General features: G+C 36.7%; 1 protein-coding gene across 4 annotated transcripts in view; it reads left to right on the forward strand.

Annotated features, from left to right (window-relative positions):
* The window catches only part of SPAG9 (sperm associated antigen 9), a 134,686-nt gene that overhangs the window by 75,318 nt on the left and 43,063 nt on the right, over positions 1-16,305 (forward strand). For all 4 annotated transcript variants that reach the window (XM_082604422.1, XM_082604421.1, XM_082604423.1 and 1 more), the window contains 2 exons: positions 12,348-12,555; positions 13,096-13,195. In XM_082604422.1, the coding sequence (XP_082460548.1) occupies positions 12,348-12,555; positions 13,096-13,195 (308 nt within the window). The remainder of the gene's footprint in view (positions 1-12,347; positions 12,556-13,095; positions 13,196-16,305) is intronic.

Raw genomic sequence — 16,305 nt, forward strand, 5'->3', positions numbered from 1 at the left:
TAAAAAGCAATTGGATTGATACCTACTTGTGAAAGTTTTAAAGAGTGCTTTTGAAACCACATGACTTGAAATACTTCAGTGGAACTGCTGTGAGAAGGTCTTGTTAGCAGGATTGGTATATAAAGCCAGTGGTCAATGTGTGCTGCATTCGTCAGGGGACGTGCTTAGCATGCAGAATGGAAAATTTCTGAACAGAGCCAGCATTATTGTTTAGAAGAATTTTCCATCCTCCTCCATCTGTGTTAAATTGTTCCTATTTCTTTAGTTTTCCCAAGCTTGAACCTCTGTAGTAGTTAGACCTTATTCCTGTGTCTTTTGTAATTAAAGATCCTGTTGTAAAACGCATGTGTGGTTTTAAATTTCAAAACCCTTAAAGCTCTTGGTTTGTTTTGTTTTGTTTTTAACTTTTCATTTTGAAACATTTTAGACTTATAGAAAAGTTGCAAAAATAGTACAGAAGGAAAGATACCCATCACCCACCCAACATTGGTATGTTAACTAACCATGGTAAGATTATCAAAACTAAGAAATTAACATTGGTACAATACTATTAGCTGAACTACAGACTTGTATTCAGATTTTGCCAATTTTCCCACTACTGTTCTTTTTCAGTTCCAGGATGCAATCCAGGATCCCACATTGCATTGAGCTATGTTTCCTCCGTCTCTTCTAACATTTGACGGTTTCTCAGCCTTTCCTTGTCTTTCATGACCTTCAGGCTTAAAGAGTACTGGTTAGTTATTTCGTAAAATGTCTCTCAATTTGGGCTTCTCTGATGATTTCTTTTTCTTTCTTTCTTTTTTTTTTTTTTTGCGGTACGCAGGCCTCTCACTGTTGTGGCCTCTCCCGTTGCGGAGCACAGGCTCCGGACGCGCAGGCTCAGCGGCCATGGCTCACGGGCCCAGCCGCTCCACGTCATGTGGGATCTTCCCGGACCGGGGCACGAACCCGTGTCCCCTGCATCGGCAGGCGGACTCTCAACCACTGCGCCACCAGGGAAGCCCTCTGATGATTTCTTATGATTAGATTGAGGCTATATATTTTTGGCAAGAATACTGTAGAGTGCCGTAGTGGTGATGTAAACCTCGATTGCTTGGTTCAGCTGGTGTGTGTTAGATTTCTTCACTGTAAAGTTACTGTCTTTCTGTTTATAATTTAATTAATATCTTGGTGGATATATTTTGAGACTGTGCCAATATCCTGCTCCTCCTCAAACTTTCATGTACTGATTTTAGGGTGCATCAGTGAATCTTACCTACAGTAATTATTACTGTGGTGTTGTAATGCTTATTTTCTATTTTCTTCATCCTACATTCATTAGCTGGAATTCTTTGGGGAGGGAGAGCTGCTCACTCCCTCCCTTCTTTCCTTCATATTTGAACTCAAAGGTATTATTTTGTTCTGTAGGTCATCCAATGCTATTAATATTAATTAATTAATTAGTTAGTTACTTTAGGCTGCTTTGGGTCTTCGTTGCTGCACGTGGGCTCTCTCTAGTTGTGGCGAGCGGGGCCTACTCGTCCTTGCGGTGCGCGGGCTTCGCATTGCGGTGGCTTCTCTTGTTGTGGAGCACGGGCTCTAGGTGCGCGGGCTTCAGTAGTTGTGGTGCACGGGCTCAGTATTTGTGGCTCGTGGGCTCTAGAGTTCAGGCTCAGTAGTTGTGGCGCATAGGCTTAGTTTCTCCCTGGCATGTGGGATCTTCCCAGACCGGGGATCGAACCTGTGTCCCCTGCACTGACAGGCGGATTCTTAACCACTGCACCACCAGGGAAGTCCCATTACTATTTATTTTATTGCTCAGAGTGTTTCAGCCTTGGACATCAGGAGCTCTTTCAGGAGTCATCCTATACCCTTTCGACATGCCCGTGCTCTTTTGAGTTCTTCCTTCCTGACACCATCAGATGCTCCAGGCTCTTGCATTTTCCCTGCCCCTGCTGTGCAATCAAGTGCTTCTCCAAGAAGCCTTGGTTCTGTTTATTGGAGAATGGTATTTAGGAACCAAGATCTAGGCACTAAATGTGCTTACTGGTTGGAATGTGATTGCTTCTAGGCCCTTTCTTCCGTTGATGCTTATGTTGGGTTTTTCCATTAGTTTATAGTATACATTACCTCCTTTTGGATTTTTATATTAGTGTTTACAGTAGGGTAAAATAAAAATAGAATTTTAAGAAAAATGGATTATATGTTGCAATATTTCAGGTTGGTTTTGCTTGGGACAGAGGGTAAGGAATTTCTTCTATAACTTCAATTTTTATTTACAAACTTTGCCACTCATATATATCCTCATTAGATAACTTCAGGAATCATCCACAGCTGACAGTTGCAGTTTGAAGGGAAAAGGGAGTTAAGATTTACTCTTCTTAAGATTTTGGTACTTGCCCATTCATTTTTATTGAGGCGTAACTGACAAATAAAATTATAAGATACATACTTTCTCCCCTTTTAAACTCTTGCTTAGAGAAGAGGCAGTAGAATTAATTCTTTCTTAGTGGGTGTTAATCAATGAGATTTTTTTCCTCTTTTTGGCATATTTATTGTGTTGTTTATTGACCAAGATGCTAGCGTATGTGGAAAATGGAAAATGGTAAAACTCCAAATAAACAGCACTATTTAAAAATGATGGTATTTAAAGCTTATGTTTCTAATGTGACTTTTTTTTGAAGTAATTGGCACATGAGTATTTATTACTATTGATATTTAATGTTTAAACAAGCTCTTGGAATAGGAAAAATAGCTCTAAGTATTTCCTGTTGAAGAAAAATTAACCTTTTTGCATTAAAAAAATTTGATGCCTACCAGGTCACACACAATGTCAGATGCTAGAAATGTTGTAAAGTAGCTCAGAGTCCAAATGTTTTAGAAAGTAGGCTTAATAATTTTTTTAAAAGTCATATTAATAATGTTTCACAATCAAATAATATCGAAAATCTAGAGTAAAAGTGTATAGTTGTCCAACTCTAAATTCCATTCCTTTGCCTCAGTCATTGTGAATAGTTGGTGTATCATTCATACCCTTTTCTTTATATATATATATAGATAATACATACTCATATATGTCTTTGTAAGATAAATGGTTTTAGGGACTTCCCTGGTAGTCCAGTGGTTAAGACTTAGCCTTCCAATGCAGCAGATGGCAGTTTGATCCTTGTTCGGAGACCTAAGATCCCACATGCCTTGTGGCCAAAAAACCAAACCAAAAACACCCAGAAGCAATATTGTAACAAATTCAATAAAGACTTTAAAAATGGTCCACATCAAAAAAAAAAAAATCTAAAAAAAAAAACCCAAAACGATAAATGGGTTTATGCTCTAAGTATTTCCTGCAGCTTGCTTTTTGTTTTTCATTTTAAAATGTATGTTTACAATCTTTTCATTTTTATTTAGAGAGTTATTTACCTAGCTTTTGATGAAATGATAGTTGAGAAGAGTTGAAGATGAGAATCCAGAATCAAAGATCATGTAAACAGATATTAAGGGAGAGGCAGTCTGGTTTGTATAAAGTGAATCATGCTATATATTAAATGGAATATCATCCAACTATATAGCAGAATGAAATCTTGCCATTTGTGACAACATGGATGGACCTAGAGGGTATTATGCTAAGTGAAAAAAGTCAGACAGAGAAAGACAAATACCATGTGATTTCACTTATACGTGGAACCTCAAAAAACAAAACGAACAGGCATAACAAAACGAACAGACATAACAAAACAGAAACAGACTCATAGGTACAGAGAACAAATTGGTAGTTGCCAGAGGGGAGGGGGCATGAGGTGATGAGTGAAATAGGTGAGGAAGATTAAGAGGTACAAACTCACATTCATGAAATAAAGAAGTCAAAGGAATGTAATGTACAGCATAGGGAATATAGTCAATAATATTGAAATAACTGTGTATGATGACAGATGGTACTTAGACTTATTGTGGTGATCATTTTGTAATGTCTAAAAACATCAAACCACTATGAAGTACACCTGAAACTAGTATAGTATTATAAGTCAATTATATTTCAATTAAAAAAAAAAGAAAAAAAGTGAATCATGCCTTGCTCATCTGTGGGTTTTTTTTTTTTGTGGGAATTAACAGAGAGCTAGGAGAGCTGTATTTTAGACTTTTCAAAAGACTTTGATGGATTTCCAGACTAAGAATATTTAAAACTTGAAGTTGCTTTGTGTTTAAGACAAACACTTTTGTCTCAAAGAGGGCAAATGTACAGATAGAAATGAAGAATATGAGTAAATAGATGTTTTTGTGAAAAAGGACTTGAATCTTGGTTACCCTTCGATTGTTAGTGTTCTCTTAACAGTTTCAGAAATGAGGGGGGTGGGGGGGAGAAGAGTGTGGTTAATGTTTCCAAGTGTGCTAAACTGGAATATTTATTATGTTAATTACTCAAAATGATTAGGATAAATTTCAGGAAGATTTCACACAGCTGTGTGAACAGAAAAAAGGGTTAAGTGATAAACTGCTTATGGACAAAGTATAAGGTAAGACAAGACCCAAGAGGTGGCTTTTGAGTCATGAGATGGCTTAAAAAAGAGGCTTAAAGGAGGTGATTTTAAGTCAGAACAAAACAAAACCCCTAAACCCTCATTTTAACGAAGTAGGTAAAAGAGATGGATCTTGTTATTCTGAGAGGTAGCACAAGCCAAAGATACTTAGAAATATGCTAACACCTAGTAAATACATGATTTTTTTTTTCTCTTTTATAATCTTTCCCTCTTCTCAGGTCAGCAGTAGTCCTGAACCTCTGAAGGCTATAGAACAGGAGGTGAGAATGGGGTTTCAAAACATTTTGCAAAAAGTAAATGAAAGTGATTAACTTTTGCTTACTTTCTCAGCTGCTATTTTCAAGACATCAAGTGCTCAGTTTGGAAGACTGCTGATGTTATTCCCTGAAATAAAAAAGAAAATTATTTCTCCTACAGTGGTTGCTAGGGCTTTACTGTAATCTGTAATTTACTCCTTCTCTAAAGTAGCATTTTGAAATAAAGGAGAAAATAATGAGTAAATCCTGTGGAAATTCAGCCTATTTCTATTTATCCAGCTCTAGGTAAGAAAACTTGTATGCTTTGCACAAATACCTTCCTCAGGGCAGAATGTACATAACTTGTATGTATCCTGGAGACAGCCTAGTATGTCATTTTACCATGGGCTGCCTCCCTATTTAAACAGATTTGTTCAGCCCCAGTCAGGGCACCATTCAGCTTCGTTCAGCAAACATCTTTTGAGAGCCTACTTCATGTCAGGCTTGATATGCTAGGCCCTGGGGATATAAAGACAAAATAAGACTTTCTCCTACCCACTAGGTCAGGGTTAACCAGGGTAAGGCCTTCAGCAGGTCCATGACAGTGGAACAGTGTCTTTTTCAGAAATATCTTCAGAGGTAGGTCCTCCGTGCCTCTCTAAATTCTTTTGAACCTACAGTATAATTTACATCGAGACATTTCACCTAAATGTGTCTAGAATTATGCTTCTCAGTGTTTCTTTGGGTCACGGACTCCTCTAGGAATCAAATTAAAGGTACGAAGCTCTCCATAAAATACTTGTATACACAGAATTTTGTGATTCTCTTATGGTGTAGAGTTGTAAATCAAAAGAGTGTTAAAACTACTGCTTTGGACACAACTTTAACTTGGGGAGAAAGAAATGTAAACATAGAAATTAAATATAAGGTGATAAGTGTTATAGTAGGTATCCATTGGGCTAGTTACTTTCTTAATTTTGTCTTTTACTTACATTAGGCTTAAAATCTTTGAAGCTAAAGACAAACTTATGTAGCAGAGTTGCTTGCCCCCTTTTTAGCTTATTTCAGATGACATCAGGCGGCTACTTAGGAAAACACTGTGTTGGAACATTTCTAAGTTGCCCTTAGTGGGATAATCTATTTTTATAGCTGTGAACTTACTTTATAGTCTTCCTGAACATAAATAGTAATGGGGCAATGCCAGATAACACATGACATATGTATTCTATACAGCACTGGGTACAGGAGGCACTTGATGAATGGAACATCTGGAAGTATCTTGTAAAGGCCTATAGACTTTTAGCCTGATAATCTAAAACCAGTAGGAAAATAGCACAAAGACCAGATTGTTTTCACTATGGTATCTCAAGTGAAGCTAAAAGTAATGACACCTGTTCTATTTTTTGTGTGATAAAAAACGTATAACAAAATTTACTATCTTTTTTTTTTTTTTTTTTTTTTGCGGTACGCGGGCCTCTCACTGTTGCGGCCTCTCCCATTGTGGAGCACAGGCTCTGGACGCGCAGGCTCAGCGACCATGGCTCACTGGCCCAGCCACTCCGTGGCATGTGGGATCTTCCCGGACCGGGGCACGAACCCGTGTCCCCTGCATCTGCAGGCGGACTCTTCAACCACTGCGCCACCAGGGAAGCCCTATCTTGACCATTTTTAAGTATACAGTTCAGTAGCGTTAACAGTATTCACATTGTTGTGAAACAGATCTCTAGAACTTTTTTGTCTTGCACGTCTGAAGCTCTGTACCCATTAAACAACAACTCCCCTTTCCCCTCTCCCCTCAGCTCTGGCAACTACCACCCTACTTAGTGTTTCTATGAATTTGACCACTTTAGATACCTCATGTAAGTGGAATCATGTAGTAGTTGTCCTTTTGTGACTGGCTTATTTGACTTAGCATAATGTCCTCAAGGTTCATCCATGTTGTAGCATGTGACAGGATTTCCTTCCTTTTTAAGGCTGAATAATATTCCATTGTATACATACACCACATTTTGTTTATCCATTTCATCCCTCAGTGGACATCTGGGTCGCTTCTACCTCTTGGCTGCTATGAACATGGGTATACAGATATCTCTTTGAATCCCTATTTTCAAATCTTTTGGTTTTATACCCAGAAGGGGTAGTGCTGGATCACGTGGTAGTTCTATTTTTAATTTTATGAGGAAACTCCATACTGTTTTCATAGCAGTTGCACCATTTTACAACCCCACCAACAGTACACAAGTGTCCTAATTTCTTCACGTCTCACCAGCACTTGTTATTTTGTTTTGTTGCACAGGAGTGCCATTCCTTTATAGTTAGAACACTGGAACCCCAAGTCAGGTTGCTCGTTTTTGTGGGCATTTTCCAGTGACGTGAACGCCTACAATGTAAGAGTTTCTTAAAGACTGAAAGAGTGGGAATGGGGTTACAAAACAAGTAACGTTTATCAGAAAGAGCCTTGACCACCTGGTAAGTCTCCATTTTGGGCACCCACCTGTGTCATTGAAGAGGATATCTTAATGGCGTCAGGCAATTGAAATTGATAGGCCAGTGGTCTTCAGATAAATAAAGCAGCATTTGTAGTCAAAACTATTAGCCAAAACAGTACACCTGGCATATGACCAGCATAAAATAGGAATTAGAAGTCTCCAGAAGTCACAGATTGAATGCGAAGCTACAGCATGCAACTCCCCTATAACTTTATGTTGAATAATTTATGTAAATGCTTCCAGTTTCCACTTAGGTCCTAGTAAAAAATTTTCCCTCATTTTGTACCTGGTATCATATGAACTTATTGTTGACCAAAAGTGACACATTTTATCTTTTAGCCGGCTAATATTTAGGTTTGTCTTTTTTCCTTCTATCTTTAGTTGGAGGCATTGTTAGTGACAGAATTTCTAATTTCTTCCATAGGAGATACAATATAAGAATATTGTGCCCTTGGCCAAACACATGACAGAGACTTCCCACCTCATTGCTTTCCTGCTAATCTTGGGAGCTTTATGTCTCCACTATCTGGGAGACCAAGGAGAAATAAGTCTTTTGAAAACTATTCCCTAAAATTCAGAGCTTTTCCCTCTTCAGCTCTCATGGTCTATCCCTGGGATCCAGCTGTCAGAAGTACAGCCCACACTGTGAGCTATTTTAATGTGTGTAAAATATTTTTATGTGGTAAAAGTATAAAAGGGAGGTGAGTTACAGATCAATAATCTCATGTTATTTGGATAACATTTTAAAATATCATCTTCTAAGCAGATCCTAATTTGCCACTTCCTTGTAGCCCTAAATCTTGAGACCCCCTGAAGTGTCAGAGTCCTTTTCCTGTTTTAGGTTCAGCTCTCTCCTGGTTACTTTATTTCATACTCCCAGATCCACAAATGATTTTGGGGAAGAGGGCTTTTGCCAAGCTGTTTATATTGTGAACTTTTAAATTACTACAGAATTTTTTTAAAGGTAAAAATAGCTAGACCTTGTGGGGTAGGGTGATATGAAGGAAGAGGAAATAATTTCTCTACTTGACTTTTATTTGAGAGATAAATGGAAATGACAAGGTCAAGATCGACCTCCAGTTATTTTTCAAATAGCTTCAAAGGCATATAATTTTCTCATTGTAGGTGAACTTGATATTCTCTAGGGCTTTCTGAATCCATAGTCTTGATGGGTTTAAGCGCTGTTGATCAATACTTCATCAGAACCTGGACTCTTTATATTAATTTTTAAATGTACTTTATATTTTAAACTTTTAAAGCTTGGGAATTCATGTATATGATAACATAAATGTGAATTAGCCAGGCTGTTAGATTAACCAAAATAATGCCACTTCTATTTTTTCTGTTAAATAGAGTACACATCAAAACAAAGACCAAGAGAGTGGTACTCAGGGTGACTTCTAGTTGTTTTCACTATAGCCCTCTTTGGCTCCAGAAATATTATTGTCAGTTTTCCAGACTCAACTTCTAACAAGCTAATTTGCTTGATGAAATTTTTTTTTTTTTTTGCAGTACGCGGGCCTCTCACTGTTGTGGCCTCTCCCGTTGCGGAGCACAGTCTCTGGACGTGCGGGCTCAGCGGCCATGGCATGTGGCTCTGCGGCATGTGGCATCTTCCCAGACCTGGGCACGGACCCATGTCCCCTGCATCAGCAGGCGGACTCTCAACCACTGCGCCACCAGGGAAGCCCAGCTTGATGAAATTTTTATCAGATACTTTTATATTAGGTGCCAGTCTCCAGCTCCAGGAAATAGTCAAATAATTTTGTCTTTTAATTTTAACAGGGGAGGAGGTGATAGAGGATTGAACTATTAATGTATTTGATTTGTCTTTCTTCCCATTGGAGATCAGCTGTGTATTTGAGATGCACAGAAGAAAATAGTTGGCTGTGTAATTCAGCTGATTTTATTAGCATATGGTTAATATTGCAATATTTGTAATCAAAGTTATTTTAAACACAAGGCAATAATGAATGGATAGTCCCAACCCATAAATAGTATAAATGTTTTTCTTTTCTCAAAACTTTCAAATTGAAAAGAATTTCATCTAGTTATAGTAAAACTTACTATCTCTAGTCTCTTTATATACCTAAAGAAATTGTTTTTGAGGGACTACCCTGGTGGCGCAGTGGTTAAGAATCCACCCGCCAATGCAGGGGACATGGGTGCGAGCCCTGGTCCAGGAAGATCCCACATGCTGTGGAGCAACTAAGCCTGTGTGCCACAACTACTGAGCCCGAGTGCTGCAACTACTGAAGCCTACGTGCCTAGAGCCCATGCTCCACAACAAGAGAAGCCATAAATAAATAAATAAAGTGATAAAGACCCAATGCAGTCATACAAACAAATAAATAGAAATTGTTTTTGAGACCATACTTCATATATAGATTTATATTCTGAATTTTATAATTTTCTTCTAATTAAAATATATATATTCAGAAGTGCTAACAAGAGCATAGTAAAAGCAAAAGTCACTCATTATCAAACTACCCAGTGGCAACCACTTTTAGAATTGTCATGAGTGTCCTGACATAGCTCTTTCTAGCCATTCTTAGTTGATTATACTATACAGAACTGTTTTAGTCCCCAGTCTCTTCGGAGAATATTGTGAATATTTTCCATCTCAGTAGGTATTCTTCTACAACACAGTTTTTTAAATTGCTGCATAGTATTCTGTTTTATGGATGTTCTATAATTTTCTTAATTTCCTATTTTGGAGCATTTAAGTTGTTTTCAGTTCTTTGCTGTTATAAATGACATCCTCTATTCATCTCTGATTATTTCCTTAAAAGTATATATATATATATTTTCTAATTTAACATAACATTTTCCTATGTCATTGAAAATTCATTTTAAGTAAGTATTGTATGCTAATATGGATATGCCACTTTATTTTTCTTTTGATAGATTCTGATTCTCAGATGAGATTTGTTTTTGCTAAATTGATCATCTGTCATGGATATATATGTTTCTTAAAATGATGCTGAGCAATAAATAATCAGTAGCTGACTAACTATTATAAAAGTCCAAGTACAATATAAACTGTCAGAAAATGAGACTAGCAAAAATTTACTAGGATGACGGTCTTCAGCAAATATTTGGGTTTTATCCACGTGTTAGAGCTTAAACCCACCGGAAGAGCTAAGATACTCAAGACTCTTAGTGAGTACAACATGCTAGGTCACAGTCTGTGGCTTTATAGATTTCTCATTATTAAAAACAAAAATAAAACAAAAGCCTGGGATAGGGATGAAGAGTGTGGGTGGGAGGACTGTTGAAGGGATAAAGAGCTCTATGTTTGCCGTAGAAAATATATTTTCTTTTGCATGCTCTTTGTTCTCATCTGCTAATTGATTTATATTAGTTCAGCCATACATCAAAATGCATTATAGTAAATTAAAATATTAAGAGAAGAAAATGGAGGTGAAACATTTTAACGTTGTAAAACTAAGAGGTTTGGTGATGGTTAAGTTCTCCAAGTGTGATTACTTTCACTGTAGTTGCTGTCCATCATAGCATGTGTAAGTTGACTATATGTCAAAAAATGTTTTCTTATACTTGTAGAGAGTCTTAAACTTGAACACCCTCTTACTTTTCAGCACTTAAAATAACCTAAATCTCTCAGACAGTGTAAGATTGGTATAGTGTTAGTTATTTTTAATTGCTTGGACTCTAGTCCATTATTTTTATAGCTATAATGTATTTTGTTTTATTTTTATTGAACTATAGTTGATTTAGCTATAATGTATTTTAAACCATGTTCTTTAAAAGTTAAGAAAGATAAAATTTTAAAGAGGGAAATAAAACTCACTAATAATCATCCCCCACCACAGCACAATTTAATATATTTATATATTCTTTTTTTCTCCTTAGGCCTAAAGCATGTATTGCAAAATTTTCAAAGTTGTGCATAGTGTATTGTTATAAATTGTAATAAATAGCCAACATTTTAAACACTTAGTATGTGTGAGTACACCGCTAAGTCTTTATATAGAAAAATTTAGAATAATTCAATGAATTAGGTACCATTATCTCTATTTTACAGATAAGAAAACATAGCTATAGGAAGAATACGTAACTTATCCAAAATTATACATTTGGTAAATTCACTAAATTCACCCTAATCATCATCATCATCATCATTACTAGTACTAAACATTTTGTCACATTCTCTTTAAGACCTGGGTACTTTGCTGTAAAGAACTGCCTCATTATTGGTAGCTATTGGACAGCTGTTTTTGATTATTTTGGAGTCACAAACCCCATTGAAAATCTGATAGAAGTTGTAGATTCTTTTCCTAGAAAAATTCATTGTACATAAATGTTTGCATAAATTTTCAGTCTGGGCATGTACTTCTTGAAGCCTATCTGTGGATCTTAGAAGTAGTTATCAAATTTTAATGATTATATATAAATGACCTGGATTGCTTGTTAAACATGCAGATTACCTGATCTCACTGCCTAACGTCTGGGCTTGGACTTAGAATCTGTCCTTTTTACAAGCACTTCAAGTGATCTGGATGCAGGATTGTTTTTCTTTTTTTGGTGACGCCTTGCAGCTTGCAGGATCTTAGTTCCCCAACCAGGGATTGAACCCGGGCCATTGGCAGTAAAAGTGCGGAGACCTAACCACTAGACCACCAGGGAATTCCCTGGATGCAGGATGTTTTAAGAACACTGTTTACAAAACTGTATCCTGAGATTAAGAATCTTGTTATTCCATTGCTGTTTTAGAGTAGCTACCACGCAGTGCATGCTCTAAGTATTTGGAAACAAGTCTTTATTATCAAACGATTTTACAAATTAGGACTGCCATTACAAACTCTGATGATGACAGTAATGTATGATTTTATTGCTAATACTGCCACTCTACTTTTATCTTCAGGTCTTCTATTTAGAAGGATCTCATGTATGTCTGGAAAAATATGATTGCTTAAATATTTCCCAATTACTTGAAAATAATCTGCAGAGATTATTTATTGATTTCCTTTGGTAATCAGTGACTTACTGTTCTTTAGTAGAATTTTCTTTCAAGTTTCTTAACCCATTTAAAAGATAGTTGTAAATAAATTACTTATCAGAATGTTTTCCCTAATTATATTTATCCGTAGGATGAACTTTCTGATGTTAGCCAGGGAGGATCTAAAGCTACCACTCCAGCATCAACAGCTGCTTCAGATGTGGCAGCAATTCCTAGTGATACGCCCTTACATGAAGAGAATGAAGGATTTGTGAAGGTTGCAGATACACCAGATAAGTCAGAGAGAAGCAAGCATATTGAAGTACAGGTAGTCCAAGAAACTAGAAATGTATCAACAGGTAAGTGACCCTAGTTATTTACATACTGACACAGTATTCAATAAATCCAGATGTGGATATGACATCTTTGGGGTGTTGCTGCCATAGATTTATAAAACTATTCAATTGTAAATAAGCTTTAAGATGTGATGATTAAATAAAGTTTTAGAAAAGTGGTGGGGCAGTGGCTGAGGGGTTGAGAGCCTGAAAGGCAGGAGGACATTCTTTTTCTGTTCCCTACCTTAGGTCATTAGTCTTTGTCTTTAATTTCTCTGTATTTCACCCCTTAAATACAAGGAAAACAGTGAGTTCTGGCCTGGTGTACACTACACTGTGTCCAAAGAAACACAAATGAAAACTTTCTTTGGTTATTTTTTAGTTGCTCATATTTACTGTTAATTGAATATATGACATATTGTCTATCTAACCTTGTGTTTCCTAGAATCAACTCTTTAAAATTTTTTATGATCAAATGATGTATTTACAACCATAGAAGCAATTTTCATAACAGGGGCAGTATGTGTTATATGCATTATTTTTGTCATCTTGTTCCTTCCTAAGACTCTGCTGAAAATGAAGAGAAGTCAGAAGTTCAGGCAATCATTGAATCCACTCCTGAGTTGGATATGGACAAAGATCTCAGTGGATATAAAGGCTCAAGGTACTGTAGAAGCCCGATTAGGACATCTTATCCTTCCCTTTCCCCTCTCCCAAAGCACACTGTTGTCCCCTGGTCTCTGACCAGATAAAATGCATTCAAATGTTTTGCTGAAGAAATGTTGATATTACATTTCAGTTTTCTCTTTCTTGAAGCTGGATATTGTACATAGTTTAAATCTTCTGTGAAGTGTTACCTTTGCAGCATCAGGGACTAGGAGCATGTGGACGGATGGGGAAAAAAGACAGCCAAGGAGTATTCCCTACTTTGTGGAACTTGGGAAAAACATAACAGCAAGTGGGGAAAACATAATTTGAAGAAACTTTATTCCTTCCCCCAATCAGGAAGAAGACAATATATTCCCTTCAAAACTGTAATGATCTCATTACTAGAAGAAATTAGTCTCATTTTAGTATCATTTTACATGGGGAGGCTATTTAGAGGTTAGAAGAGAATGGTATGTATCATCTTAATGAAGATCATCTGAAATATCTTGATGTTCAAGAATGTCACACAGGAGCTGCTGCCTTTTAATTTCTTCCATAAATTTTATTTTTTAATTAATTAACAGCGACTATAAAAATATGTGCCATTTTTTTGATCACTGCTAGACATTATATGCAGTAGCGGTTAAAAAGCGTGAGCCTAGAATAAGACTACATGCATTCAAATCCTGACTTGGATTTGAATCTGAGGTAAGTTTCCTCATCCATGAAAGAGAATTATGATAATACTTCAGATGGTTGTAAGGAGTAAACGAATCAATATATGTTAAATCATTGGCAAAGTGTCCAGTTCAATCAATGTTAGCTAACATTATTGTTTTATATCATTTTATCTTAATTATAACCTTGTGAGGTTGATGTCTTCACCCCCATTCTACAGATAAGGAAGCTCAGAGTTGTACAGTAACTTGTCCAAGATTACCAAGCTGGGATTCAGTCTAGGACTCTGATTTCAAAGGCTGTGCTCTATTGAAATATTTTTTTCTTTATTGTTTATTTAAGACATTAAACAATGCAGAGTGTAAACAGTGAAATTTGCTTCTTATTCATCCTCTCCTAAACCTAAGAGATGCAGCTACTTACTAACAGTTGTGCGCTCTTGTCATTCTGAACCTGTTTTTAAAAATCAAAAACATTTTTATTAGACTAAAGCATGTATGGCAGTATTAAGGTCAAATCGTAATACAAAACATGAAGGGCAGTAGTAGGCCCTTACCCCTACTGACCCTTCATTCCCACTCCCAAGAGGCAATCTCTATCACTTCTCAGGTCTCTTTGGGTATTTATCTTCAGGTATCTAAATCACATCCTTATGCTGTTCTTCCGTGGTCTCTCTCTTTCTCAGTTGGGATTCAGTGAGAAAATCAAGTCCTAATGCCCTGAGGCACCCCTTGTATATAATGAATTAGCTATACTCCTGTGCAGGGACTTCCCTGGTGGTCCAGTGATTGAGAACCCGCCTTGCAATGCAGGGCATGCCGGTTCAATCCCTGGTCAGGGAACTAGGATCCCACATGCTTCGGGGTGGCTGGGCCCATGCGCCACAGCTAGAGAGCCTGCATGCTGCAACTACAGAGCCCACACGCTCTGGAGCCTGTGCACTGCAACTACTGAGCCTGAACACCGCAGCTAGAGAGAAGCCCATGCACCGCAACGAAAGATCCCGTGTGCCATAACTAAGACCCGGTGCAGCCAATAAATAAATAAATAAATAAATATTTATACTCCTGTGCATCTAGAACAGTACTAGCTATATACTTTCTTTGAGAGAATTGAGCAAATAGTCACTCAAATCATTTTCTGTATTCTGTGGATCAAATAAGGCGTCCTGGTTTAAAAAAGGCTGCAATATTAGCTATTGACTTTATAGTGGAAGATGACAAGGATATAGCTCTTTAAACCATCATCTTTCCTTTCAGCCTCCCAATATAATTATATCTCAGTTTCTGTTAAATTAACATCATTGTTTATATCATTATGATTATATAAATATTAATAACAGCCTAGCCACAGAATATGCTATGATTACATTTCCTTTCTTTTACAACTTCATTTTTCTTTAATTTAGTAAAGCCTCAGGGTTTTTTTGGTTTTGTTCTGTTTGTTTCTTTTGCTTAGGTTTCTACATACCTATCACTAATTCACTTACAGATACCCTGCAAATCATAAATGTAAACATTCTCAAAATGGCCAAATATAAATAAAACCAGTTTCCTGGAACCTTCTGTTACCATTCTCCAATGTAGATGTTTTTGTGTTTGCTCTGGTCCTGGAATTTGCTCTCATTTTCATGCTGGGAATTCTTTTCACCTCTCTCCTTTGTTCCATCTTCTGTTTCCTGGATACCATGACATCTAGCTTCTTGATTTATGCCTTTGTTTTGACAGAATATATTCTTACTAGTTTCCTGGCAAAGGCTGTTTTGGAAGTAAGTTTTTTGAGAACTTGAATGTGATAAATGTCATTTAAAGGAATGATAGTTTGGCTGGATATAGAATTCCAGGTTGGGAAGTCTTCAGAAGTTTTTCTTCAGAATTGTGAGGACATTAATTCATTGTCATGTTTAGTGGAGTGTTGCCATTTGGATTCTTGCTTTTTTAATATATTCTCTGTAAGCTTTTAGGATCTTTACTTTATCCCTGTTTGTTGTTTTGTTTGTTTTTTCCTTTTTAAAAATTCATGATGATGTGTTGATGTAGGCATCTTCTTTTGTATCTGCAGTAGTCCTTTAATCTGGAAATTCATATTTCCCAGTTGAGAAATTTTCTCTTATTTCTCCTTTTTGTTGTCTTTTCTTCTCTTTTTCTGGAACACTTATTAGGTAGATAGTGAACATTCTGGACTGACCCTTATAATTCCCTTTTTCCCCTCTTTTCTGTCTCTTCTATTTTTGTTGTAATTTCTGGATGATTTCTTCAACTTTCTCTTTCAACCCTCGTCAGTTTTTTTTCCTAAAAGTTTTTTGTTTTTCTTGGATAGTTTTTATAGCACCCTACAGTTCTCTTACGGATGTAACTTTATTATGAAAATAAAATTTAAAAAAATTTTAAAAGTTTTTCCTGCTGTCTGCATTCACTGTCTCCTTTTACTCTGAGTGTTTTGGACTCA

The sequence above is a fragment of the Mesoplodon mirus genome, assembly GCF_964341445.2.
Source record: "Mesoplodon mirus genome assembly, chromosome: 18".
Classification (NCBI taxonomy): domain Eukaryota; kingdom Metazoa; phylum Chordata; class Mammalia; order Artiodactyla; family Ziphiidae; genus Mesoplodon; species Mesoplodon mirus.